Below are 26,859 nucleotides of genomic sequence, written 5' to 3'. Positions count from 1 at the left end.
TTGTAGCCCCGCCTCTTCCGGCCCGCGGCAGTAAGCGGAACATAACTTCCTTGGGAACCTGTGTGGAGCTGCCTGCGGTGCGGCCGGGGAAAATTCCGGTGCGGACCGCTCTACTCGAAATTGGAGAGGACAAAGGCAATGGGGGAGGCGTTTTCAGCTTCCTCGCCCATACTTCGTAGCCTTGGCGTTTGGCCTCAGTGCAGCTTTCAGTAGGGGAACTGTACTTGAAAGTCACCCCCTCACCTGAAAACAAGGCGTATTGGCAGGGCCCTCCTCGTGGCACCCTCCACCCTTCTTCCAATCTCTGACCACGGAATCCCGGGACCCCTTACCAATAACTCCCAACTCTTTGATTAGAGAACCCTTTCTTGACCCCGAACACCCCTGCTCAGCCTGTCAGGTAAGGTTTCTCTCTGCCTAGGTTCAGATCTGGACGGCCGGAAGGACATCTTGCATCCTGACTTCACCCAAGTGACCAAGAAAAAATTTTCAGCCTTCAGGTAAATACTAAGGTAGTGCCTAGTAGCTGTTTAAAAACTGTTCCAAGCCCTTTATTGGATTTACCTTTCTGACTCACTCTAGAAGGCAGATATTTTTATGAGAAATCCACAGCCCAGAAAAGTCCACTTCCTCAGCCATTAAATGGTAGTATACAATATAAAGCCAGGTAATTTTTTGAACCTCTTATTTTCCACAGGAGGAAAACTAGCCGTCTTCCTTGGTCCAGAGCACGTAGGGCATGCACATACTGGATGGCTCTTTTGTCGATTCTCAGAACATAAGGAAACCTTTAGTTTTCAGTTACACATTTCCCAGAACTCCAGTCATACACATTCATCCACCTGCACCTACACCCACACTGAACCAGAGCACTAAAATACAAGGAAACTTTTATTTTCAATTTTCATCAAGAAATTTTGCTGTGGATTTATTTTTATGCTTTTGGTTCTTTTCTATTTTTTTTTTCTTTCCACTTTATTTAATTCTAGCCGTGACTGGAGCCGCTGGGTTCCTGGTATTAAAAAGATGCCAACAGAGGTAGCTGTGTCTCACCCAGGGGCCCAGCCCACTCTGAATACCCCAAAAAAGGAGAAAAGAAAACACAAAATAAATCAACAAAACAAAACCAAAAGAACAAAGAAATTCAGATCGTTTTCTTCAAGCCTGGCAGGAACCCACAACAGTTTTTGTGTAACAGCTGTTACGGTGGGGAAAGCCAGGGCCCAGAAGAAGGCCAGCCAGCCCGCCAGCTCCCTGCAGATGGCGCCGGCGCTACTGCTGCATGTCTCTCCAGCAGGAAGGGCACCACTGCCCCTCACTACCCGCCTCCCCCAGTACACTGGGGGCTGTTCCTTTACAACGTGGAAGATGGGCAGAAGGAAGAAAAGGGTCTCTCAGGCCCCCAGGGGAGAAGCTGGGCGAGGGAAAGTGAGGAAGGTCACTGCTCAGTGGTGGAGGTGGTAATCCTCAATCTGGATCTTCACTGCTGCTGGGCTACCTATGGAAAAAGAGAGCCATGAGAGTCAGAATTGCAGACTGAAAGTATTCACCAGATCCCAAGAGAACTCTGTTAAGTCAGCCCCACCTGCCCAGTTAGAGAAAGAGTTACAAGTTCCAGAATGGCTCTGCTGGAATGGGGGCCAGAAGACAATGATCCCACCTGCTGTGGAGTAGGTTCAGGTGCTCGGTTTGCCAGGCGGCTGAGAATGTTACGCTCTGACATCTGTAGCCTCACAGCAACTGGGGGAATTCGGGCAATGGTAGCTGGGAGTCGAGTCACATCAGCTTTCATGTCACTCAGCAGTTCTTCTAGCTGTTTCAGAACTGCAGAGGGAAGAAAAAAACGTGGTGAGTGTGGTGGTCAGGACCAAGCTCCTCTTTACCACAGTCGACCTGTGCCCTGCCTGTGATTTCTCAGTGACCAAGCTGACTGAGGTACTGGAGTGCTAGAGTATGGTCCTTTATCAGAGTCAACTGACCTGGCCTCTACCATGCTCAAATTCCTATTCCTCAAATTTCTGTTCCTCACATTGTAGTTGCAACTGCCCATTCTATGCCTTATTTTTAATTTTTCAACTACAGTGGACATTCAATATTGTTAGTTTCAGGTATACAGTGTAGTAGTTAAACAATAATACTTTACAAAGCTAACCCCTTGGTAAGTATAGTACCCAACTAACACCATACATAGTTGTTATAGTATAACTGACTATTCCCTGTGCTGTAGTTCACACCCCCATGACCATGTTTTATCTATGCTTTTTAAAGTCACCTACTCTCAATGTCCTTTTGTCTCTATGTCTCTACTTTCTTGAAAGCAGCCTATTCCTTTGTTTTCTTTCTCATTATCTTTCCACCTTTTGGATTTATCTTCCTCTCCTTTAAAACAGCTTTCCTTTCCACATTTCAACCTCCACCTCCCTCACAATGTTTCAACTTTAATTAGAAACAAAATAATGAAAGGGGTCTAGAATTTGACTGGATCTTAAATCACCTCTCTAAAGTATCCCAGATGACACTATATTATTATGGTTTGCTTTCCACTTCTAAGAACTTGAATATATTAAGAGTTAAAAGAAGCAAAGAAAACTGTCTTTGATTGCCTCTAAGAAGGAAGGTACAGATCCCCAGGACATCTTAAACTCCCAAACAATTCTGAAAAAGGTTTTGGAACAAGAAATGTGTGTTGGGGAGGGGCAAAGGAGAAAGGAGTCAGCAGGAGGCAGGGGAGCCACTGGCTACCTTTGTGCAGGACCGCATTGGCAGGCTTGTTTCCTGCCATTGACTCCTTGGACAGGTGCTGATGACTCTCTGCCAAACACTCCACCTCAGCAAAGCGGGTGTTTAGGGCCATGGAAGGGTGAGAGGGGTCCTCTGACATGTTCAGGTAAGCTGCTCGCCGCAGCTGCTCCTCAATCACCAGGGCTTGTTCTAGGAGCTGGACAAGGGATAAAAAGGAGACGGGAGTTGGACTAATACTTCACTTACTTCTGATGGGCCCCTCAGAACCTATTAAAAATCTTACTGACTGCTCCTTCACACCCAAGCAGTTCACCACTGCATATTCCTTTTTTTTTTTTTTACTCTTTCACAGGTCCATGTTTTTAAAACTACTCTTTATTGATTCCCTTATACAAAAGTGATAAAAACTCAATTCAGAAAATAAAGAATATAAAAAATTAAAATTACAAATAAACCTACCTCCTAGAGATACTGTTAACATTCTGAAGTTTTTCTGTCCATAGATGTTTTATATAATTGAAGTTACATGTACAGATATTTTCACTCAAAGTTACACAGTAAGCATCTTATTAACTGCACTTTTTAAAAAACTTTGTAACCTTCACCTGAGGATATCTTTATTGATTTTGAAAGGATGGAGGAAGAGAGGGTGATACAGACGGGCAGGGGGGCGGGACAGAGACAGAAACAATGAATGAGAGACAGACATCCATCAGTTGCCTCAACCACAACCAGGCATTGAACTCTTAACCTAGGTATGTGCCCTGACCAGGAATTGAACCCAGTCTGGTATATGGCACAGCACTCCAGTTTAGCCACTCAGCCAGAGCTATTACAAATTTTTTATATTTTTTAGAATTTTACTTATTTTTTTCAAGAGGAAGTGAAGGAGAGGGAAACATTAATGTGTGGTTGCCTCGTTTCACCCCCTATTGGAAACATCTGGCCGGCAACCAGGCCTGTGCCCTGACTGGGAATGGAACCAGCGGGTGGCCGTTTGATTCGCAGACTACCACTCAACCACTAAGCCACACCAGCCAGGGCGTACCAATTCTTAATGGCTGCACAGTAGTCCATCCTGTGGCTATACCTACGGTATCATTATCATTTAAGTTGTTTTACTCTTTAAAATTATTTTGTTTCCCCTGTCTCCTTATCTCACTCCCATTCCCTTCCTTCACCAATAAGTGACCCTTCTAATGTGTGTTTACTGAGTCTTTATATAAAATTTTCTTCCTTTCCCTACTACCTATCTTCTTAAAGATCCATTTATGTTGTTGTATCACATGTATTTTGTTTCTTCAGTGGTTGCTCAGTGCTCCACGATGTGAATCACAATTTATCTATCTACACTCCCAATGCCAATCATCTAGGTTGCCTCTAGGCCCCAACACCACAAATTATATTGCAACAAACTCTTCTACTATTGTCTGATAGAACTGTGCAAAAAGTTCTTTGAAATAGATTTCAAAAGGGAGAATGCTGACTCACAAGTTATGAGACTTACTTTGCTCAAGTATCCACTGGTTCTTAAAAAGAATCTATGAAGGGGGGCATGAAAAAGAACGGTGTGAGGACAATGGGCTGTTGCTTCTTCCACAAGATCTGGCTCCATTGTAGCCTACTACTTTACCCCCAAACAGACCAAAAATCTACTTTCAAGACACCATCTCCTTCACCAACTCCCTCCTGCCCTAAACTATGAGCCTTCTCCTGGATCAGACCTTGGCTTGAGCTGCTAATCTTTGAAAGCATTCTCCCAAAAGATCTTTCCTCTTCTAGGTCAGCCAGAACCTATATGCAAACAATTTGATGCTTTTCAAACCTGCAGATCAAGCACTGATTGTTCTGATTCCACTCATGTATGATCATTTCTTTGATCTCACTTGTTTATGGTGACAGAGATACTGGGAAGTTTGTTTATTTGTGAGAAACACCAAATGACTTGCCTTAAACTGAATTTGCTCTTTTCTACAAACTGTTCCCTCTCCTCGCTCCCCTGATCTGCCAGTGGTAATTAAATTTTCTCAGTGATTCAGGCTCAAAGCTTCAATGAAGTCTTACTCCTTTGCATCTCAAATCCAGAAGTCCAGTTGGCAAACTATGGCCTAAGGGCCAAATCTGGCCTGCTCCCGGTTCTTGTATGGCCAAAGAGCTAAGAATGGTTTTTAAAATGGTTTAAAAAAGTCAAAATAAGAATAGTGTGTAACACTTAATAAAAATTATATACCCCTGGCCAGCATACCTCAGGTGGTTGGAGTCTTGTCCCATAACCATAAGATTATGGGTTCAATACCATCAGGGCACAAGCCTATATTGTGGGTTTGGTCCACCAATCTATGTTTCTCTCTCAAATTGTTTCTTTCTCTCCCTTCCTCTCTCTCTAAAAGCAACAAAAAAGTGTCCTCAGGTGAGGATTAAAAAAAATTACAAGGTTCATACTTTAGTGTTGATAAATCAAGTTTTACTGGAACACATTCGTGCTTATTCATTTATCACCTATGACTGCTTTCACGTGACAGAGCTGACTATATGTAACAGAGACCATATATCCCACAAAGCCTGAAATAGTTACTATCTGGCCTTTTAAAAGGTTTGCTGACCCCTACAATAAGTAAGTAAATTCTTTAAACTCTTTGGTGTTTTATTTCCTTTCCTTTATCCTTTTCATTTTCCCCAACCAGCATCACAGCCCAACCCTGACTACCTCATGACTGCCTACTTGACAGTTCTAATTTCATGAGTGTTGTTCCCATTCCCCTTGATCACATCAAAACTCTTCATAAACTTTCAATAGTACCCATTAACTATAAGGTGAAGTCCATGCTCTTATCTGGTGCCAAGAAACCAACTACTACCCTCTAGCTCTTAACTCTCCAATCTCTCATAAGTGTTTTCTATAACCCAACTGGGCTAACTTGCTGTTTCCAAACACCCTAAGCTCTGCTGCCTTTATGTCTTTGCCCAATTTAATCCCTGTTAGTTCAAACAGCATTCTGTTTCTATTCAACAATCTTCATTACATTCATAAAAACTTAATTCCAATGCCACCTTCCCTACGCAGCCATTTTTGAACTCTCTCCCAGCTTCTAAGATTCCCTTTGGAGAACGTTCTTATGGATTCAGCAGTCAGAATGGCATTCATTTTATCACACATCTGCCTCTAAACTGAAAGCTCCTTGAGAACAGGCACTATGCCTTATTTGTCTTTGTATCTTTGTGCCACCCAGCGCTTGGCACATAGTGTTTGAAGGTTTATTAGTGTACAATCTTTACTCCCCCGATTGCATCTGGCTTTAGAGCCACATGTCTGTCTCCCCTTCATGGCATCCCATTTTCCTATTTTGATGGTCTGCAAACAAAGTGCCCTCAATACATACCTGCTGAACTTCTGAGAAAGAGTCCCTTCAGCTCTGGGCTTCTTAGCCCTAGTTATTCTGAAAATGAAACTCTACCTTTGCATGTCCTTTTTGCATCCACTCCACCCCTTATCCACACAGATTCTCAGACTCAGGAAAAAGTATCACTAGCCCACTGGCACCCCTACCATCTCAGAGATCCAATTCAGCCCACCTCTGTATCTTTCTGAAGTCTAACCTACAATGTTCTCCCAACACACCCAAACTAGAGCCTGTGTCATTCATCAGTCAGTCATCTTCAGCCCCTTGAACAGCTGGTTAATTTCCAAGTCTGTATGTCTTGACCTTTAATAATGAAGATACTTGGGAACAAAACCTTTCATGGAACACAAAAAATTAAGTACACAGAAGAACACAATAAATAAAACACTGAATGCACAGACTCCTTCCTTTGTAGACCCTTCTGTACTTTAAGAGCTGTTACTTCAACATGGTATCCCCTCTGACCCTGCTCACCTTGAACCTTCGTGCTAGAAACTTATTCTTGATCTCTAAGAAATTTCCACGGTTCATTTCACCCTTGAAAGGCTCATTGAGGATGGCATAGCGTGGGTCATTCTGGATGTCCTGCCACCGGGCATAGCCATGACTATTGGAAAATTGCTCAGGAAAAACAAAACAAGGAAAGTAAAAGCCTCAATCTGTGCAACCTTCAGAAACTTTCACCAAGAATCACAACCCAGACGGAGGCAAAGGATACTTTATGATGCCAGCCAGCAGCCAGTAGTCGTGTCGTCGATGCCAGATCTCGTAAGTCTTCTTGGTGACTGTGGCTGCCCGCTCCTCATTCTGCCAAAGGGAGTGCAACTCTAAAGAGGAATTTCGGGAAGATTGAAGAGAAAAAGAAAGGCAAACAACTGTGAGAATTCAACATGCTGTTCATTCTTGCCCCTCAATACCACTTTAACAGTATGCCTGTGGCTTTTTAACGTGGAGCCCAGAGGACTATGCAGTCAGCCTGGCATTCCCTCCTCTAGCTGAGGTCTCTGTACTCTGGTTTCTAACAACTCCTGTAACTTTACCTCAGGTCCTTCTAACCCCAATGGGCCCCTCATTTTCATACCAGTAAAACCACCATCTGCAATGTTGAACATGAAACGCTGTTTAATATTTTTTTTCTGCTTCTCATCGTTCAGCTCCTTGGGGGTTTCTCCATTCTGAAGCATCACCTCTTTTTTTTCTTCTTCCTCTTTCTTCTCTTCTACAGGATATGCAAAAGAAAAATCTCAGCTCCAGACACTGTGGCCCTTATCCGCAGCACTATGTGCTATAAGGTATCCACTTCCACCCTTTTAAAAAAATTTTTTAAAAAATGTTTTATTTTTTAGAAAGGGGAAGGGAAGGAGAAAGAGTGGGGGAGAAACATCAATGTGTGGTTGCCTCTTATGTGCCCCCCACTGGGGCACCTGGCCTGCAACCCAGGCATGTGCCCTGACTGGGAACCGAACCAGCAACCTTTGCTTCACAGGCCCATGCTCAATCCACTGAGCTACACCAGCCAGGGCCACTTCCACCCTTTTTCCACACAGGTGTTTCTCAAACCCAGAAAAGGTGCCACCAGCCCAGTGACAACTAAGTGTGGGGACAAATAGGAGTCTTAACTTGCTATAATGGCTATATGAGTGTGGATATGAAGGTTGGGGGTTGGAAGGGGGGTGTCCCAGAGATAAAGTCCTTGCTTCTAGTTTTAGAATCTTTCTAAACCACAGTCAGCTTCTCCAAACACCCACCTTTATCCTCCACCACAATGGGAGTCAGGTCCATTGCTGACTTCTCCTCTACCTTCTCCACATCAGCAACACCTGGAGGGAACAGATCACACTAAGAGTGTATCTAAAGAAAAATGGCCTCCTCTGTTCCAGACTATATCCAACTGGAACAATCCTAAACCGAAATCTTTATGATTCAAGTCTCAAAAGATGTCTTAAAGTGGAGTAGGGGTAGGGAGTGGCGGGGGTGGGATGGGGCCCACACCCACACCCACAATTTTAAACAAGGGTATAGGATTCTTTAGTGTGTCACTTCTTCCTGATCATCTCTACAGCCTGGCTGGAGGTCCAAGAGTATCTGGTTTACACAGGGATCTGCAGTGCTTGAAAATGTGGATACCTTTGGACTCTGTCTCCATAGGTTCTTCTGTCCTCTCCTTCACCTCTGCCTTTTCTACTTTCTCCTCTCCCTCAGGAGGTTCAACAACCACCTTTTCATCCTCTGGGGCAGGGGCAGGGGGCTGTGGACACTTCAAAGGGGAAAAAAAAAAAAGTTGAAGCAGAGAGGCTGGCATCAAAAAGGAAGAACAGGTTTACCCATCTGCCTTTGGTATGGCATCCAGTCACCTCCATGACTTACCTCAACAGTGGCCTCAGGGGCTGCAGATTTAACCTCCTTTTCTGCTTCTGAATTCTCTTCTTCTTTGAGGCTATTTTCCTCTATTTTTATCCCATCCTCTGCAAACAATAGAAGACTAATGATTAGGAAAAAGTTCCTGGATCAGAAAGAAGGTCATGCCTCCTCAATCTGTCTCATCTCATTGTCCTCTCGTGCCTTTAAGAGCCAGCCCTATACTCAGGACGGCCCTCCTAAACTGAGAGGGAGATTGCTGTGTGTCCTGCCAGACTCCCCTGTTACACAACTGAGCACAGGGGAGCAAAGAAAGCATAGGCCAGGACAAAGAAAGGGGCAGAAATGACAGTGCCAGGCAGACTTACCAACAGGTGGGGCAGGTGCAGGAGTATTGGGTTGTGTGTCCCCTGGAGTAGAGGGTGTAGGTGTCTTTGGGGAAGGGGACCCTGGCTGGGACATTTTCTTGTTTTCCTCTACTTCAGCAAGTTCAGGCATACTCCAGCGCCCATTAACATGCTCAAACTCCTGAACCTACAGCAACAGGACAAGATGTTGAAGACCAATTCCAGCTCGAGGTTCCTTTCCCATGGCTCTCCAGTTTTCTCTAAAACCTGAACAATGGAGAGAGGCTCAGGGCTCACCTTCTTTCGAATCAAGGACATGACGCCAATCCTAGTGAGGACATGCTGGCGAGACAGGCCTTCTCGGGGGACACCATCAGCAAAGGTCTCAGCCCCATCTGCTCCTGGCTCACATAAATGCCGCATAAAAAGAGAGACGTAAGCCCTGTAAGTTAAGAAATAGAGAAATGAGTTCAACAGAAGTCATGCCAATTCCTAGATCAGATTCGTTCTCACCCCCAGTCAAGTATATCCCAGACTACTATGGCTCCACCCTGAGGTAAGGCCCACCACTGCAGTGAAGACTGGTCTCCGGACCCCACGCCATGCCCAAGGTCCTCACACAAAGAACCCTACTACTAGGAGCTTCATCTGCCAATTTCATCAGAGGAAAGAACCCACTAGTCCCAGCTCAGCCTGGACTAGTGCAATGAAATGCCCAGTGATGAGAAGCAGCCCTTGCTCTACATCAGTCCCATTCCATCTCTCAACTTACTTGAACTCTTTCTCTGATTTGCCTCGTAGATCTCTCACAAGCCACTGGGTGGTAAAAGCATCCTGAGGTGGCATCCCATATCGCATGATTGCATTAAGAAAAGCTTTTCGCTGCCGAGCATTAAAACCAAGTACCTAGGGGGAGAAGGAACCTAGGTGAGAAGGAGCAGGTCTAATTTTTCCAAAGACCCAACACTGGCACTCACCCACATCTCTTAAGAATCATATGGCACTTACTTCAATATTCCCCCCAACACGGGCCAACAGAGGAGGCAATGGTTTATCTTTATCATTCCGCAGGCCCTTGCGACTGGGCCTGCGGGGAGCTGCAAGAAAAAGGAATGCATGAGTGACACAAGTAAAGGTACTAGACAAAGAAATATTTAAACAACCAGCAGAAAGGCATAGCCCTCACCTTCTGAACGTTCATCGAAGTCTTCATCACCTTCCTCTGAGGCCACCGAATAATCGGACTGGTTGTCGGACTGGTCGTCCTGCCAATCTGGAGGGAGAGAGGGCAGATGAGCGGGGCCCACTGCTCTAGTGGAACGGCCCATGGGTGGGGGGCGGGGCCGGCCACACACACCTCGGTCCTCCTGGGAGCCATCATTGTAGTTGACCTGTTTACGGATTCTTTTTCCTTTGCCCAGATTTCGGGCCAAATCTTCTTGCTGCTGCTCATAATGGTGCCGCAGCAATTTCTCCCAGTAGTCAGGATCCACACTTTCTTCCTGTTTTATGATTTCCCGTTCTACCTCCTCTTCCTCCTGGGACAGAGGGAGGGCCAGGACTCAGGGGTGCTGAATTCAGCACCACCAGCTACCCCTGGTCCTCACAGTTCCCATTCTACTAGCTCCTTTTCATGATGGGACTCATATACTTGGTGTGCCTGCTTGGACCTAAGAACTTGAAAGAAACTCAATCAACATTAACATGGCTCTTCGTAATTCCGTATCGATCAGCAGTCAACATAACTAAAGAAAAATATGGGAGAGAGCCATTATCACAAGAGGCGGATGAAGAGATAGTGTGTTTTCTTCTACCCCCTTGTACTGATGCATACACAGTTGGAAAACAACAAATGTACAAGACAGAGGTCAGAGCCTTAGCAAGGCACAATGGAGCCGCTTCTGACACCCTACAAAACAGACGAAGTAGAAGGGCCATAAGCCCTTGTGTGGAAAAAACCTTACATGTGTGTGTATTCACACACATACACCTTATGTTCCTATAATGTTTATGCTCCTCTGAAAGTCTTCCTACTGTTTTCAGACATTTCAGAACCAGTAACTGATTCTAACTCCCTTATATTAGAATTAAACTGCTTCTAACAGCCAATATTAAAAACAACCTAAATGTCCATCATTATTAAACTAATTAAATAAATGTTGGGGATTGGGGGTAGGCAAAATGGATGAAGGGGCTTAAAAAGTACAAACTCCCAATTATAAAAGAAATAAGTCATGGGAATATAATGTACAGCACGGTGACTACAGTTAATGATACTGTATTACATATACAGGAAATTGCTAATAAAGTAGATCTTAAGAAAAAAACTTGTAACTATATGGTGATAGATGTTAACTCGACTTACTGTGATCATTTTATAATAAAAATACAAATTATCAAATCATGATGCTATACATCTGAAACTAACATTATGATATATGTCAATTATATCTCAATTTTTTAAAATAAATCATGGATTGAGTGTAGGCCAGTTCCCAGCAGGGGACGCACTAGAGGCAACCATATATTGATGTTTCTCTCCCTCTCTCCTTTCCCTCTAAAGATAAATAAACAAAAGCTTTAAAAAAATAAAAATCAATCAATCATGGTACTTCCAAACAAGGACATACTATACAGAAAAAAAATTGGGGAGCTCTTTACGTGCTGATTTAGACTGTATCTCCAAGATTTATTAGGTAGGTAAAAGCAAGGTAGAGAACATTATATATAAGAAACTACTTTCGGGTTTAAAAAGTAGGAAAAACACACGTTTGTGTGTATGTTCATGTGTGTCTGTGTATGGATAGAAAGTAATTTGTACATACATAAAATACTTTTAGGAAGATATACAACAAACTGAAAACACTGGTCATCTGCAGGGAGGGCACTCAGTAAGCAGACAGAGGTGGAAGAGATTACCTTTGTATCTTTTGAATCTTGAACCATGTGAATTATCTACTCAAAAACATACAATTTTAAAATATTATAAACAGCAGCTACAGCCACTAATAAGAGGGCCATTTCTATACCTGTGTAATCCTTAGCAGAGGTTATCAAGGCGGGGGGGGGGGGGGGGTACCAGCCCTCCCTTCACACACTCTAAGCACATGCTGCCAGTCAGTCACTTCTACATACAGTCACTGCCTTGACAGGAACAGGGAGCACCTTCAAAAGAGCAGTTTTGATTGAAATCTAGTCTAGCGACCTATGTCAGACTTTCCAGCCAGTTATACATCACTGAGGTTAGTAGCATCACCTTCAAGAACAAAGGTAATAGATACATATCAGAAAAAACACAGTGAGAGAGATGGTTCTAAGTTGGAAAGATGAGAAAAGATGGTAAAAACCACCAGTAACTTAAGTCAATTCAAAGAACTCTTAGCTGAGTAGTTTAAAGAAGACCAAAAGAGAAAGCAAATTTTAGCCCTGGCTGGTATGGCTCAGTGGACTAAGTGCTGGCCTGTGAACCAAAGGATTGCTGGTTCAATTCCCAGTCAAGGCCCACAACCAGGTCCCCAGGAGGGGGCATGCACAAGACAACCACACATTAATGTTTCCCTCTCTCTCTTCTCCCTCCCCCTCTCTAAAAAGTAAATAAATAAAATCTTTAAAAAAACAAACATGAAAACAATTTTTTAAAATTTTATACCGAACTTTATCATTTGGAGAAAAAATTATTACAGAAGCCACATATTTTATCACTGTTTCAGTGTTTTTTCTATTTCTTTACTAAAAAAAGACCAAAAAAAGGAAGGGAAGAGGAAAAAAGAAAAAACAACCACTCTGTTTTAAAAAGTATAGGGAAACAGGCTCTCTAGGTATATATCTTATTTCCTATCTTTCCCCAAAGGAGACCTGAACTAGCAAACAAAGTTTACTAAAATACCTAAGAGAAAATGAAATTCTGATAAAGAATATAACTGTTCTGAGTGTGAAATTTTGCTGTGGGTTTCCTGACAGCCATGGCAAAGAAAATGTGATGAGTCATATGTTACAGTATTTATTTTCAAAAAGACACACATCAACTCATCAACCTACTCATTTGCCTAGAGATAGTTTCCTCCTGTCTTAAATACCATCTTAGTCTCAGTTCCAATTTTTGAACCAATCACCAAGCAAAGTAATGCCTTAGACCCATACTCACCCCCATTTCTTCTTCCCGCACCACATACTGGGCCACTTTGAATGAGCTCAAATATTCATTCATGCCCTGCAATTCTGTGTCTTCAGTTTCATCCTGGTTACGGTCCAGCAGTCGTTCAATGGCCTTATCATCATAGTGGATAACACTGCTATCCTCTCCCTCTTTGTTGTCTCCTCCTATAAAGAATCAGGGGTCCATAAACACAAAGTCAGCTTTGGCAGCTGCAGCAGAAAAAGCAAGTTCTACAGGACCCCAGGGATCAAAGATTCCCTTTAGAGAGGCCAGGCTGTACACCAAAACAAGCTCTAGACCAGCTCACCTCCATCTGTGGCTTCATCCTTGAATAGTTCCTCAGTGCCAAACTTGAGGATGTCATCAAGCTCCTGTTTAGACATGGATCCAGTCTTGGAGCCCAGCCCAGGCCGAACCACTAGATGCGTCAGCATCATCTTCTTTTTTGCCACCTGTGTGATACGCTCCTCCACTGATGCACGGGTCACAAACCGATAGATCATGACCTTCTTATTTTGTCCAATACGGTGAGCTCTGCTAAAGGCCTGGAGGTGAGCACAAAATGAAGCCGGAAATTGATGTAATAACATATTTTCCTGCTTTCACTCTTGCCTAAACTTCCACATTAGAGGCAAATATCCAGCACTATACAGGAGCTGCAACCTGTCTTCATACAAAACTTCCTTTTGCATCCCTGCCCACCAACACATTTATCATGTTATCCAAAGTAGAACCACAGATAACCCAAACTCTCTGGCTTACAATATAGTGAAAGACGTAAAAAAAAAAAAAATCAATTGTATTCCCCTGAAAAGAACTAATTCCAGATGGTGGAGCCCTCACTTCTAGTAAGTTCAGTAATAGGCTGCTATCTCTGCTCACCTGGATGTCATTATGGGGGTTCCAGTCAGAGTCATAGATAATAACTGTGTCAGCAGTGGCCAGATTGATTCCAAGGCCCCCAGCTCGAGTGGAAAGCAAGAAGCAGAACTGTTGAGCACCCGGTGCTAGGAAAAGAATCAGAAACACCATTAGAAGTGTCTTCTGAATTCCAATTAGTAAATGTAGAAGGAATGTTAGAAATATAAAACCTCACGAGTTATACCATAGTAATAATCGTTGTAAGCAAGGTCCATCTGTGGAGACTGGAATCAATGTGAAAGTTTAAGAAGAACACGGGTATCACCGTAGTCTCAAATATCTCTTAAGATACTTATCTATTACAGTAGAAAATAACTTTCTTCCCATTCAGTGGAGAAACTCAACAGATACTACCTGTATAAGTAGTCAAGGTTAACATCAAGAACAATGACGCACTGAAAAGGACACAGCGTCACTTTCTGGTATTCTTGCCCAAAATGCCTAATCTCAATCTAATAATGAGAAAACTGACAAACTTAGAGACAGTACACGTTGACCAGTAATCATCAAAAGTATCAGTGTCATGAAAAAAAGGGGAAGAATGAAGGGGAAGAATGAAGAACTGTCACAGATAGGAAGAGACTCAACAACTCAATCAATGTGGGATCTGGGCCTGGACCCTAAAGTAGTAAAAGGACTCTAGGGGTAACATCTCAATTAAGGCCTACAGTTTAGTTAACAGTATGACGCCAGTGCTGATTTCGTGGTTATGATCACTGTACCATGGTTATAAAAAGTGTTGAGGAGCTGGGTGAAGAATATAATACATGAACTCTCTGCATTATTTTTGCAACTTTTTGTTCAATCCAAAATTATTTTTTTAAGATATTTATTTTTACAGAGGAGCAGGAAGGCAGAAAACTCTTTTCTCTTTTTCTAAGAGAAATATCTATGTCTGAGAGAAACACTAACTGCTTGCCTCTCGCATACCCCCAACTGGGGACCTGGCCTGCAATCCAGGCATGTGCCCCAACTGGGAATCCAAGTGGTGACCTTTTGCTTTACAGGCCAGTGCTCAGTCCACTCAGCCACACCAGCCAGGGCCAAAATTAGTATTTTTTTTTTAAAAAGAAAAGGTAATGGCTACTGAGACAAGTCTGCCACTAACTTGTGATATGCACTTGAGTAAGTTCTGGTCCCTCCTGGGCCTCAAGATACAGGATGGGGAGCAGTAAAGAAAATGGTCTTCTTTCTAGCAAAAGAACGAAGACTTCAAAGAAAAAAATCTCCCAGAAACAGTCTAATACATTCTTCCAATGGAGGCATTCTGGAGCTTTACTCTTCCATTATCAATTGACAAAGACCCACAAGAACGATGAAGAAAAGCAGACGCACCAGCAGAACAGGCACCTGACCCAAAGACACAACCAATGAAGACGGAGTGGCTCCCTGGATGGGAGCCACTTCCCCTCACATACCATTGAAACGGTCAATGGCCTCCTGACGCATGTTCCCAGTGATTCCACCATCAATTCGCTCATATTTATAACCTTCATGTTCCAAGAAATCCTCTAGCAGGTCCAGCATCTTGGTCATCTGAAAAAGGAGAAAGTTTAACTACGGGAAAGTCAGGTGATATTCCCTTCCCTCATGTCACTGAGGGCTGTCTGCTGCTATCCCCTAAAGCTCCCAGCCCACATGATACCTGGGAGAAGATGAGTACACGGTGCCCACCCTCCTTAAGGTTCTTGAGCATCTTCTGTAGCAGCAATAATTTCCCAGATGCTCTGATTAGGGCACTGCCATCATACATGCCATTCGGCATCTTAGGGGCTTCCTGAGGGAAGAAGAAAAAAATAACTGAAAGCAAGCCTAACAGAGCAGTTCTAACTCAGGACGAACCAGAGGAGGCACACATACCATTGCAGCCACGGGAAAGAGATATGGATGGTTGCAGCACTTCTTAAGATCCATCACCACATTCAGCAGAGAGACCTGATTGCCACCACCTCGAGCATTAAGTGCTTCAAAATTTCGAGTGAGGATATACTTGTAGTATTTCCTGCATGGGCAAGGGAGGAAGGTAAGTCAGCCTCAAGAGTCTTCACACTGACTCAAAATGCAGTCCTAAGATCTGAACCCTCCCTTCCAACATATCTCACTTTGGGACTAAAGCTGAACAACTACCACCGCCATTTTAAATAAGGTAAGGTATGACTGACTCCGTAACCACCAAGAGCTCCAGCTCCTGGGCATCAGGTGTCTCTAGGCCTTGCTTGCTCCTGACACCAGATGCCTTGAGGCAGAGTGTGGAGAGGAGTTAAGAAACAGTTCACAGACTGGCTCCCTTCCACTGAGATATCTAACAGTATTTGCAAAATGGAGTCAACCTCTGTCCCTCCCAACGTACTTCTGCATAGGGCTCAGCTCCACACGGACAATCAGTTCTGTCTTGGATGGCATGTTCTTGAACACATCGGCTTTGAGACGCCGCAACATATGAGGCCCCAGCATGTCATGCAGTTTTTTAATCTGGTCCTCCTTGGCAATGTCAGCAAACTCCTCCAAGAAGCCTTCCAAATTGCTTCAGAAAGAGAAAGGGAAACATTGTTGGAGATGGAGAAAGGAAAGGGATGTAAGTGGACAGCCGGAAAAACAGCAGCAGAATTATGAGATTATACATAAACAAACTTACTGGAACCTCTCAGGGGTGAGAAAGTTGAGCAGATGAAACAGCTCTTCTAGATTGTTTTGTAACGGAGTCCCAGTCAGCAATAGCTTATGCTGCAGTGAATAACCATTTAGGACCCGGAAGAACTGGTGAAGCAGAGAGAGAGAGTTTAAATGCAATGAAAACAGGGCTCCAGTACACCTCTGCAGAACTCCAAGTGTTTCACTGCCCAACACTTAGGTACCACCCCCCCCCCCCCGCCCAACTCCATCTCTCTTTTAAAGCCTGGCCAACAAAAAAAGCAAAGACCACTCTCCCCTTCCTCTCCTCCTAAGTCTCCGCTTAATGAGTGGACGATACTAAGAGCTAACACTGGAGGCCAGTTTCCCTCCTTTCCCCTCACCTTTGACTGATTGTTCTTCAGCCGATGGGCCTCATCCACGATGAGGCAGGCCCAGTCGATAGAGCCCAAGATAGCCATGTCAATGGTGATCAACTCATAGGATGTCAGCAGCACGTGGAACTTCACAGATGCCTCTTTCTGCAGAAGACAGCACCCTGGTCACTAATGTTCAACTTCTCCAGCGTCAGTAAACCCAAGGGACTTACGGGGCTTTTCCCTCCATCCATCTGGCATCGTTTTGCCTCACCCCAGGGACCCAGTCACAAGGAGGCAAACAAGCCCATAGCAACAACTCCCCCTCGAGAGCAGTCTCCCTTGCACTAAGATACCTTCATGCGAGAGGCCTTCTTGCCACCACGAATGGCATTGTCTTCAAAGGAGAACTCATTCTCTCGGATGATGGCCCGGCTGTCTTTGTCACCCACATAAGTCACCACATACATATCTGGAGCCCACATTTCAAATTCCCGTTCCCAGTTGATGATGGTAGAGAGAGGGGCGCTCACTAGGAAGGGGCCTTTGGAGTGACCCTTTGAGGAAGATGAGAAGCAGCAGAGTAAAGACTACGAGCCCATTCTGCTACAACCCCAGGTCCCACCTCTACCCGCTGCCAACAGCTATTTGAGGACTGGCATATGCACTGGCATCCCCACCCTGACCTTTTCTGCACATGAAAACACCCTGCCCAGTCCTTCCCACAAAGCCATCCCCAACACTGCAGGGAACTCAAAACCTTACTTCTTCCATTAAGTCTTCTCATACCAATTCCACCCAGAGTTCACTGATCTCAACACAAATCCATCCCACAACACTAAGGCTCTATGCACCCACCACTAATCCTACTCCTGGCTCCATTCCCCCAAATCTTCCTCTGTATACGTGTATCAATCAGTGTCATTCAAGGTTAGCAATCAATTTTTCCCCCCCTACCCACCCCCGCCTCTCTCCTCAGAGTGTAAGAGAAGACCATGAACACAAAATAAGCCCACAAAAACCAACAGCCCCAGCTTCCCTACCTCCTTGTAGAGGGAATAGAGGAAGACTGCTGTCTGGACAGTCTTCCCGAGGCCCATCTCATCAGCCAGGATGGTGTCTGTGCCCTGAGCCCAAGAGAAGCGCAACCAATTAAGGCCCTCCATTTGATACGGGTGCAGGGTTCCACCGGTGGCATCCAGGTATTCTGGCTGTCGCTCATACTTCACTGTTGGCTGAAGGATGAAGTAAGGAAGTCAGGAGCTGGCAAGGAATTCCCTTCCCTTCATTACTGAGCGGTGGCCTCCTCCTCACACATTTCCACTAGATCCCCCTTGGGAGAGCCACAAGAAATTGTGGGGGAAAGGTCCTCGCTGGTTATTCTAACTGCGTTTGACTAGGGATCCTCCAAGAAGCAAGGCAACTAACAACCTATCAGCCAGAGGTCTTGTGGTTTCAAGGTTCTAAGGAAAGACACATCACAGCCTCACCAGCAATACATCAATTCTGCTGGTCACGATCTATCAGGTAGATAATCCTATGTTCCTCATCCCACTGCTGCCCCCAAGATTCATCTTTTTAACATTAACCATCCTTATATTACACATACAGACAAAAAAAAGAGGAACTGAGCCATAAATTGTATGAATTATGGTTCAGAAAACCCAGGTTCCAATTTTTCATACAAGTTTGATTGTATGATTCTCCCCTCCTTAGGTAACACTTCCTCCATCACATAAAACACCACCTCCTGTGCTTTTGTTTTTGATAATGAGAAGAGAAAGTAATCCCAGTGTTTTCTCTGACTTATGGAGATGTGGCGAGCAAGCAGACTTCATGAAGCAGCCTCAGTGATCAAGTTATTACTCATACCGTCACTAGACTGCAGCACACGAGACACTGTCTACGCAGTAACTGGTGTTCTCCCTTTTCTGCCCAACTCACATCAACGGTTGGAGTTTCAGGAGGCCTCTCCAGCTTCCTCAGTTTCACCTTCTTGAGCTTCTTGCCTGGTCGTCCTTCTTCACCCCTCATTAACTCCCTGAAAGAGACAGATATCACGTCACTGTCTGTGATCCTTCTCAGTAAGAAGCAACTCTACTCCTCATGAAAGTCACTCACCTGTGATTCCAATAGCTCTGCTTGAATAAGTCATAGTCCTGTATCTCCACATCCTCACTCTCCCAGGATGCCTGATCATAGGGCAAGTCTCGCCACTTGATCAGGTAGTGGACATGGCCCTTCTTGTCCACACTATAGGATTAAGAGGAGAAAACCCTCAGAGCCAGAAGGCCACCTCATGTCCTCCCAAGTCAGCTTTGCTTTCAAAAACTGCTGATAACATATGTTCCAAACCGAACCTCTAGGTAGGCCAGACATGTAGTTAGAGCCTCTACTATACCCATCTTTGGACCAAAAATTATCTCTAATCTACAGTCTCCTATGGCTCAAATACCAAGATTTAGTCAGTTAACAACAACAGTGAATGTCTCCTCCAAGTATAAGTTACTGGTGACGTCCATTTTCATAATACCTTTGGCAATGGTCTCCCTCTGTATGCCCAAGATAACCACAGTCTGGCCCATCTCCACCGGTACCTGTGATTGAGAATTCGGTGGATCATCATCCACTCAGGCTTTATCCCGTAGCGATAGAAGCGTTCCTCCATCTCTGCAAATTTAGGGTCCTTGTTCTTCCGCTTTCGGCTCTTCTCTTCATCACCACCAAAGTCCCCAGAAGGTGGCTCATCCATATCATTCTTCCGCTGATAGTTACGGAACATCACCTGACAGTGCAGTTCCAGCTGCAAGCAGAAAGAAAGAAGCCATCAAGCAGCTGGAGTCACCCCTTCCACCTGTGAGACGGTGTTCTCACTAGCCTCTTTGTTGTAACCCCCACATCTCTAGCCTCTCCAGGTTTACCTGTAGTTCAGACACCCAGGAGCAGTGCCAATAAGACATGCCTTGCCATTTCACAAAGAACTGCCGCTCTGGCCGCCCCTCCAAGGGCTTGGGAGAGGGAGTATTGGGATCAGCATCTGGAGGCCGGGGCACCGGTGTGGGAGATGGTGGCTGACCCCACTTCCAGATTAGGATCTTCTGGACCTTGCCCTTAAGAGCTGGACACTAAGAGAAAAAAAATAATCCAACACTAAATTTTACCATGGAGCAGAAGTAGTACAGCCCCCACAGCCTCAACCTCACCCAAGAATTATTAAAATCTCACTGCAAGAGCAAGCTAATCCCACGACCCTTCTAGGAAAAGAATAATAGCATTCCCTCTCCATTTCCAGACTTCATCCAGGACTTGTGTGACATGATCACTCCCATCTACTTAACAGGGCTAACAGCTAGACTTCAACAATAACCCAGAATAGCCTTGACTGGGTAGCTCAGTTGGTTAGAGCATCATCTCAATATTCCAAAGTTGCAGGTTCAATCCCAGGTCAGGGCATATGCTAAAAGCAATCTATGAATGCATAATAGTAAGTGTAACAACAAATCAATGTCTGTGTGTCTCTCCCCTCACTTACCAATTAAAAAAAATAACCCACAACAATAAATTCCAGAAAATTTCCAGACCTAGAGCCCAGAATTCCTCTCTTATGCAATACAAAGCAATAAGTGACCCTTTTACACCATTCTAAACTAGCTAGACCCCAAGTCTGGGTGGCAAGACAGGGATGGATATTGTGGACTAGAATACTACTCTACTCCATCACTCCCAAGAGAGCTGGCGAAGCATCAACTCCTCTTTGAAGTCAGTCATACATTTTCTCAGAACAAAGGTATCCCAAGATTACAAGAAGAAGGAAAATGCCTGTCTCAGGGCTTAAAGGTTTATCGTTCTCCAAACCCTTCCCACATCCCTCACCCTGGTTGAAGTCACTCACCGTACAACGGGGACAGAGCCACTCGCCATTGGGGATCTCTGGAAGTGGAGGGTTCAGGCAGTGGATATGGTAAGAGGAAGGACAAGTGTCACAGCAGAGAAGCTCCCCGCCATCCTTGCAGACCCGACAGAATTCCATATGGTGGTCATCTTCCTCTTCGGGGTCTCCCCCAACCTCTTCCAGGATCTCCTCACCCTCAGAATTGTCTTCTTTGGCCTCCCACTGAATGCCTTCCTTCTCCTGCAGTAAAGAAACAGTCAGATTATCCCCCCCCCCCCAAGGCTAAACCACACTCATCTTTCTACTGAAGACTTCCCAGAGCCCACACCAGCAATACCACCATTACTCCCACCCAGGCCCAAGAGAGCTTTATCATCCCGCCCTTCCTCTCAAGGGTCCCAAAGGGGCCACAGAGGCCAGGTACTCACACAGTGTGGGCAGCTCCACTTGCCCTCAGGAGCCTTCTCCATATCTGGATCCAGGCAGACCATGTGGTAAGCTCGGGGACAGGTATCACACAGGATGATCTCACCGCCTTGCTGGCACACCTCGCAATAGTCCTGGTGGTCTGTCTCATAACCATCCATAGCAGTCACCTCCTCCTCGCCTGGGCAAGGAAGAGGGAAAGCCCAATTATTAGAAAAAAACTACCTCCCCCCACCCCACCCTAAAATAACCTGGCCCCTACCTCCTTAGAGAGATTATTCCCCAGTGATTCCCATCCCACCCAATTACATATAGATTCAGAAAAGAAACACACCTTTCTTTTTCTTTTTAGTGGTTCGAAGTTTCTTGCGGCTGCGACTACTACGGCTGGTGGAACCATCGGAAACAGAATAGCTATTGATACTGGCATCATCGAAGTCAGATTCTACATCTAAGTCGTCATCCTCACTCTGGAAGAATGAAAAGGAATAAGGTTAGAGGTTCAAGCCAAGGGGAAAGAGAGTGGTAGAGAAGGAATCCCTCTCTTACTGGGGGCACTGGTATTCGAAAAGGGACTGTTGTACACAGAGCCTACTCATGTGTTCTGCAGCCAATCTCCCCACATTCTATGCATCTACCGCATAGGCTAGATAGATCTGAAATAAGGTAATAACATCCTCTCTATCAGATATCACACCCCCACCAAAGGGATGGGCTGGGCTCTCACCGAGGATCTCTTACGCTTAGAACCAAAACCTCCCAGCTTGATTTTCAAGGGAGCCACTTTCTTGGGTTTAGGCTTCTTGGCATCAGGTATACGAGGGCTGCCCTTGGGCTTCCTCCGAGCATTGGGACCTAAATTCAGGACAGAGCAAGCAAGTTAGACCATATAAACCAAATACATATCACTGGGTAGAAAATGGGGAAAAACTTTATACCACCTAGATGGCCAAAAAGTTCATTTGGTTTTAAAGTATGAAGAAAAGACACGTTTTTCATTTTCACTGATAATTTTATTGAACAACATATTCACCGTTTTGTTCCACTACCTTCTACCATCTTTCAGGCAACTTCATAATTCCATCTTCCCAAAACTTTTTATCTTTTTAAGCAAAGAACTGTTCCGGGTGCCTTTCACAGTCTTCCAGGGAATTGAAATTTTTCCCACTGAGAGAATTTTGTAAAGACTGAAACAAATGGAAACCTCAAGGTGCCAATGTCTGATGAATATGTTGGAGGAATCGGAACTTCCCAGCCAAGCTGTAACCAGTTTTTGTCCGGTCATCAAAGAAACACGCTGTCTTGCGTTATCCTGGAAGATTATGTGTTTTCTGTTGACTAATTCTGGATACTTTTTGTTGAGTGCTGCTTTCGGCTGGTCTAATTGGGAGCAGTACTTGTTGGAATTAATCATTTGGTTTTCCGGAAGGAGTTCATAATAGAGGACTCCCTTCCAATCCCACCATATACACATCATCTTCTTGGGGTGAAGACTGGTCTTTGGTGTGGTTGGTGGTGGTTCATTTCGCTTGCCCCACGATCTCTTCTGTTCCACATTATTGTAAAGTATCCATTTTTCACTGCCCGTCACAATTTGTTCTAAAAATGGAACATTTTTGTTATGTTTAAGTAGAGAATCACACGTGGAAATAGGGTCAAGGTTTTTTTGCTCAATTTATGTGTAACTCAAATATCAAACATTTAACATAACCAAGCTGGTGCACATGATTTCGAGGCTTGATTTGGATATTTTGAGTATGTCGGGTATCTCCCGCGTGGTATAAGGTTGATTGTTCTCAATTAATGTCTCGATTTGATCACTATCAACTTCAACTGGTCTACCATTTCGTGGATCATCATCCAGCGAGAAATCTCCAGCACGGAACTTCACAAACCACTTCTGACACGTTCGATCAGTCACAGCACCTTCTCCATACACTGCACAAATCATTTTGCATTTCAGTTGTGTTTTTACCTTTCTTTAAATAACAAAGCATAATATCCCCAAAATGTTGCTTATTTTCTTCCATCTTCAATATTATAATGGCTGCACAAAAATTCACCAATTTTGATAAGATTTTTTTTTAATGTGCATTGATGAGACAGCTAACAAAACTGTTTCAAATGAAGTTAAAGACAACTAAGTGTTACTAGAGCCATCTTACGGGGAAACCAAACGAACTTTTTGGCCAACTCAATAATGAAAATTTCCTCCACCAAAGCTGGCTTCCCCATGATCAACTTCCCAAATTTCCCTCCTCAATCTAATACTCATTCGTCCCTCCTACCTTCTATCTTCAGGCTGACAGAACAGCATTTCCACGCTTTGTCTGTCTTCGCCATCCTAAGCCCACACTAGTCACCCGTCTCATCAAGGCCCACTTTACCTTTGCCCTCCTTCGTCTTTGCCTTGCGGATAGGAACCTCCACAGGGGGAGGAGGTGGTGCAACTTCAGTGGCTGTCACCATGCTCTCCACCACAGCCACTGCTGCTGCTGCTGCTGCTGCCACTGAAGCCCCAGAACTGCCTTTGAAGGGGTTGTTGGTGCTGAACTCCCGCCACTTTGCGCCCAAAACCATCATCATCTTGGAGACAGCAATCTTGGGGTTTTTGGCAGCAATGAGGGGTCTGGTAGGGAAATGGATGAGAACAGAAAAAAGCAGGAAGTTTAAGAATAAGAGAGGGAAAGAGAAGTGAGAAGAGATTAATGATGCCCTCTCCTTCCCTTGCCCTCAAGACCCGCCTATTTACCGGACAAACTGGCTAAAAGCCTTGTAGTTGGTGAGGGTGCGATAATCCTCCTCTGAGAACACATGGTCAATGTCTTCCATGCCCCAGTCTTCCAGAAGCTGAGCAGATGATTTAGGCTCCTGCAGAGAGAGCAAGGTCAAAGACCTGACTCCTAATGCCTATACCAGCTAAAGGAACTGAGTTGTAACAAAGGCTTGCAAGACCCAAGGAAGAGAGCTAAAAGGAAATCTTCAGAAATAGGTGGGGATAAAATGTTCTAAAGGGCAGCAGAGTGTCCAGGAAACAAAGAACAGGTGTTAACAAACACTAATGAATGGAGAATGGAGATCTAGATACCTTTGAATCATCATCATCCTCCTCTTCCTCCTCTTCCTCCTTCCGCTTGGATTTGCTCTTCTTTTCTTTTTTAGGTCCAAGCTTCTTTTTCTTCTTCTTGCCAGGGGTATAGTCGCTACCCTCACTGTCTGAGCGCAGAGCCACCTCTTCCTCTTCTTCCACAAACTCCGGCCCCTCCCCAGAGCTGTCCCCCAGCTGCCGGCATAAGAGCACACGCTGGAGCAGGGAAGGGGGGGAGAGGGAGACACACACATGCTACACACATGCTGACCTCAGGACAGCCCTAAGGCTTGTCCCCAGGACCTGGCCCGCCACTCCAGAGGAAGAAACAGACACCCCCAGCCCTTCCATCCTTTTCAGAGCTCCTCCCTGCTTCCTCCGGCTCCTCACAGCATCCAGTCACTAGCTCACCTCCTTTTTTTGGCGCTTGCTCTTAGGGATTTTAGGGTCCCGAGGTTTCTTGGGTTTTTTCTTTTTCTTCAGCTTTGGAGTCTCTGCTTCCGACAAATCCTCTTCTGGGTCATCCTCGTTTTCTACATATAATTTGGCAAAGACAGGAAAGCAGGGAAAAGATCAATAGCAAAAGGTTAGAGCCTAATCTAGAGGCTTTAGACATTATTCTCCCACCTCTTGTCCCAGATTCCACTGAAGAGACTGCTATCCTCTCCACAGAAGGAAACTGAGACTCAGGACAAAATCAGACAATGAGAGAGCTGTATAGATCCAAATTAGGACTGCCAGGCTAGCCCAGACCCACCACGGGCAGCTGTCCAGACCCCTGCCTCCTCTCCCTCACTCCTAACAGGAATCTTCTCCATGCTCATCTCCAATGAGCTAAATCAAGCTGCTTTTAGTTAACAGAGTAATAAAAGTCTAGTCTTCCTAGAACTGACTACCAAGTACACTATAAATCAGGGAATGAGAATGAAATATCCTATCCAGATGACAAAAACTACACCATACACCTCACCATAGTCCCCGAAGAATATCAGTTCAGGGTCCCAGAAACCTCACCTTTCACCCACCCTTTTAAGACATTCCAGCTCAAAACAACCAGAATCTCCAAGTCCCAGGTTCTGTTGCTAGCCCAATCCCAAACATAATTTCCTTTCTCCATCTCCAGCTCTACTGTTCCTCCCTAGCTTCTCCTGGGTCAGTAGCCTCTTTTCCCCAGGGGCCCAAATCAGCCCAGCTGTCACATCTCCTCCACCCCCCAATCCTCCTTCCATCTGGCTCCACCTCCTCCCCTGGCTGGGAGCACACACAAAGCCTGGGGTAATGCTGAGCGCTCCTGGGCAGGGATAGGTGGGAAGGGGCACAGAGGGGGAGGAGAAGGCCAGGAGGCAGCTTCCTTTGTAACAGACATTCACACCAGCACACCAGCTCCCTCCTCCCTCCTCTTTCTCCTTCTTCCCAAGCCACCCCCGCCCAAGGAGGGGGGTAGTGGAGAAGGGAGTGGAGAGGAGGGAGTGCCTCACCCGCTAAGGAGAGGGAAAATGGCTCCTGACCGCAGAAGCCAGCCCAGGGCACCCAGCTGCCAACATAGGACAGACAGGAAGTGGCAGGGGAGGGGGTGGAGGGTTGAGAGAGGTAGCTGGGGAAAGGCTACCTTCACAGAAGACTTCCCAAATTATTACCTAGCCCCAAGTCCAAATGTCACCTCTCCTAACACCTCCTCAAGGATGACACAGTTCTCAAGAGGGCACCCTGACATCCAAGGCAAGGAAACCCAAGACAAACGTGAAGGCAATACTATGAGAAGGGACTGCTTTACTCCTTCAGTCATAATCATTTTTTCAATCACCAGAACTAAGATTTTAACAAACACTCAGTGGAGCTGTGGTCAGAGCATACAACTTTCTCAAATTTGATACCCAAACGATTTATCATGAGGAATGGGAGCCCACAAAATGTCTCTGAAACTCCGTTCCCTCATCGGATTCCCCACCCAGAGTCCAGGCCACAGATCGTAAACCACCTCCTGCCACCTACCCAGCACTTGGGAGTCATGTCCACAGTAAAAAAAAGGAATAGCACCTCAACAGTAGTGGACAATAATGTTTCCTTCAATCCTACACATGCTCTCAGCTCCTGACCCCCAGAACCAGCCCTAAAATGCCTCTGGTTCCGCCCTTCCTGAGCAAGACAGATACTAGGGAACATGAGACATTAGGCTGGACAAAGCACTATCAGCACCCCCCCAACCCCCACCCCTGGCTGCCCAGATCAGGCCAGGCACAAGAAAGCCCCTCCCATTCCCTTGGGAATGGAACACCAGTCTGGATCTCACTAGAAAAAAATAATTTTCTTTAAGGGCTTCTTCCCAGCAATCCCTAGGTCCCTATGTTCCCAGCCCCTTATCTCCACCTCCATGCCAACCTCTGGGGTCTTCTTCTTCACAACCTCCATAAATGCTGGAACTGGAGACAAGGACAAACCCATGAAGGCAGAGAAGACACCCTCCCATCTACCTAAGACCCCCCCCCAAACCTCTCAGGCAGATAAGGTACTGACACGGCAAACGGCAAACTGGCTGAGACA

The 26,859-nt window shown here is 45.1% G+C and overlaps 1 protein-coding gene, 1 long non-coding RNA gene and 1 other non-coding gene across 9 annotated transcripts in view; 1 reads left to right on the top strand and 2 right to left on the bottom strand.

Annotated features, from left to right (window-relative positions):
- The first annotated feature begins 54 nt into the window (after positions 1 to 54).
- Positions 55 to 1,076, top strand: LOC119002345 (uncharacterized). The gene is made up of 2 exons (XR_005069725.1): positions 55 to 500; positions 698 to 1,076. It is a non-coding gene; the product is annotated as an uncharacterized LOC119002345 (long non-coding RNA).
- A 56-nt stretch (positions 1,077 to 1,132) lies between these two features.
- The window catches only part of CHD4 (chromodomain helicase DNA binding protein 4), a 28,449-nt gene continuing 2,722 nt past the window's right edge, over positions 1,133 to 26,859 (bottom strand). Inside the window, exons 3-40 of one of the 7 annotated variants that reach the window (XM_037068208.1) lie at positions 24,730 to 24,851; positions 24,319 to 24,534; positions 23,983 to 24,101; positions 23,618 to 23,859; positions 21,958 to 22,085; positions 21,565 to 21,700; positions 21,233 to 21,411; positions 20,805 to 21,044; positions 19,834 to 20,037; positions 19,510 to 19,715; positions 19,034 to 19,165; positions 18,857 to 18,953; positions 17,956 to 18,147; positions 17,269 to 17,469; positions 16,940 to 17,077; positions 16,561 to 16,682; positions 16,276 to 16,449; positions 15,786 to 15,927; positions 15,571 to 15,702; positions 15,344 to 15,461; positions 13,887 to 14,011; positions 13,312 to 13,549; positions 12,993 to 13,168; positions 10,206 to 10,386; positions 10,035 to 10,121; positions 9,857 to 9,945; positions 9,621 to 9,754; positions 9,146 to 9,290; positions 8,870 to 9,035; positions 8,511 to 8,608; positions 8,271 to 8,400; positions 7,892 to 7,963; positions 7,225 to 7,362; positions 6,862 to 6,970; positions 6,618 to 6,750; positions 2,740 to 2,938; positions 1,661 to 1,824; positions 1,133 to 1,498 (exon numbers count right to left, since the gene is read on the bottom strand). In XM_037068208.1, the coding sequence (XP_036924103.1) occupies positions 1,481 to 1,498; positions 1,661 to 1,824; positions 2,740 to 2,938; positions 6,618 to 6,750; positions 6,862 to 6,970; positions 7,225 to 7,362; positions 7,892 to 7,963; positions 8,271 to 8,400; positions 8,511 to 8,608; positions 8,870 to 9,035; positions 9,146 to 9,290; positions 9,621 to 9,754; positions 9,857 to 9,945; positions 10,035 to 10,121; positions 10,206 to 10,386; positions 12,993 to 13,168; positions 13,312 to 13,549; positions 13,887 to 14,011; positions 15,344 to 15,461; positions 15,571 to 15,702; positions 15,786 to 15,927; positions 16,276 to 16,449; positions 16,561 to 16,682; positions 16,940 to 17,077; positions 17,269 to 17,469; positions 17,956 to 18,147; positions 18,857 to 18,953; positions 19,034 to 19,165; positions 19,510 to 19,715; positions 19,834 to 20,037; positions 20,805 to 21,044; positions 21,233 to 21,411; positions 21,565 to 21,700; positions 21,958 to 22,085; positions 23,618 to 23,859; positions 23,983 to 24,101; positions 24,319 to 24,534; positions 24,730 to 24,851 (5,642 nt within the window). In that variant the 3' untranslated portion in view covers positions 1,133 to 1,480. Of the gene's footprint in view, positions 1,499 to 1,660; positions 1,825 to 2,739; positions 2,939 to 6,617; positions 6,751 to 6,861; positions 6,971 to 7,224; positions 7,363 to 7,891; positions 7,964 to 8,270; positions 8,401 to 8,510; positions 8,609 to 8,869; positions 9,036 to 9,145; positions 9,291 to 9,620; positions 9,755 to 9,856; positions 9,946 to 10,034; positions 10,387 to 12,992; positions 13,169 to 13,311; positions 13,550 to 13,886; positions 14,012 to 15,343; positions 15,462 to 15,570; positions 15,703 to 15,785; positions 15,928 to 16,275; positions 16,450 to 16,560; positions 16,683 to 16,939; positions 17,078 to 17,268; positions 17,470 to 17,955; positions 18,148 to 18,856; positions 18,954 to 19,033; positions 19,166 to 19,509; positions 19,716 to 19,833; positions 20,038 to 20,804; positions 21,045 to 21,232; positions 21,412 to 21,564; positions 21,701 to 21,957; positions 22,086 to 23,617; positions 23,860 to 23,982; positions 24,102 to 24,318; positions 24,535 to 24,729; positions 24,852 to 26,859 lie in introns of all 7 variants that reach the window. The other 6 variants (XM_037068210.1, XM_037068213.1, XM_037068211.1 and 3 more) reach the window with 6 other exon arrangements.
- Positions 8,691 to 8,832, bottom strand: LOC119002587 (small Cajal body-specific RNA 11). The gene has a single exon (XR_005069780.1).

This window comes from Sturnira hondurensis, unplaced genomic scaffold, assembly GCF_014824575.4.
Source record: "Sturnira hondurensis isolate 20B ecotype Veracruz unplaced genomic scaffold, ASM1482457v3 Scaffold0017436, whole genome shotgun sequence".
Classification (NCBI taxonomy): Eukaryota; Metazoa; Chordata; class Mammalia; order Chiroptera; family Phyllostomidae; genus Sturnira; species Sturnira hondurensis.
The sequence above is the reverse complement of the archived record's forward strand: the minus strand, read 5'-3'. Positions and strand labels throughout refer to the sequence as shown.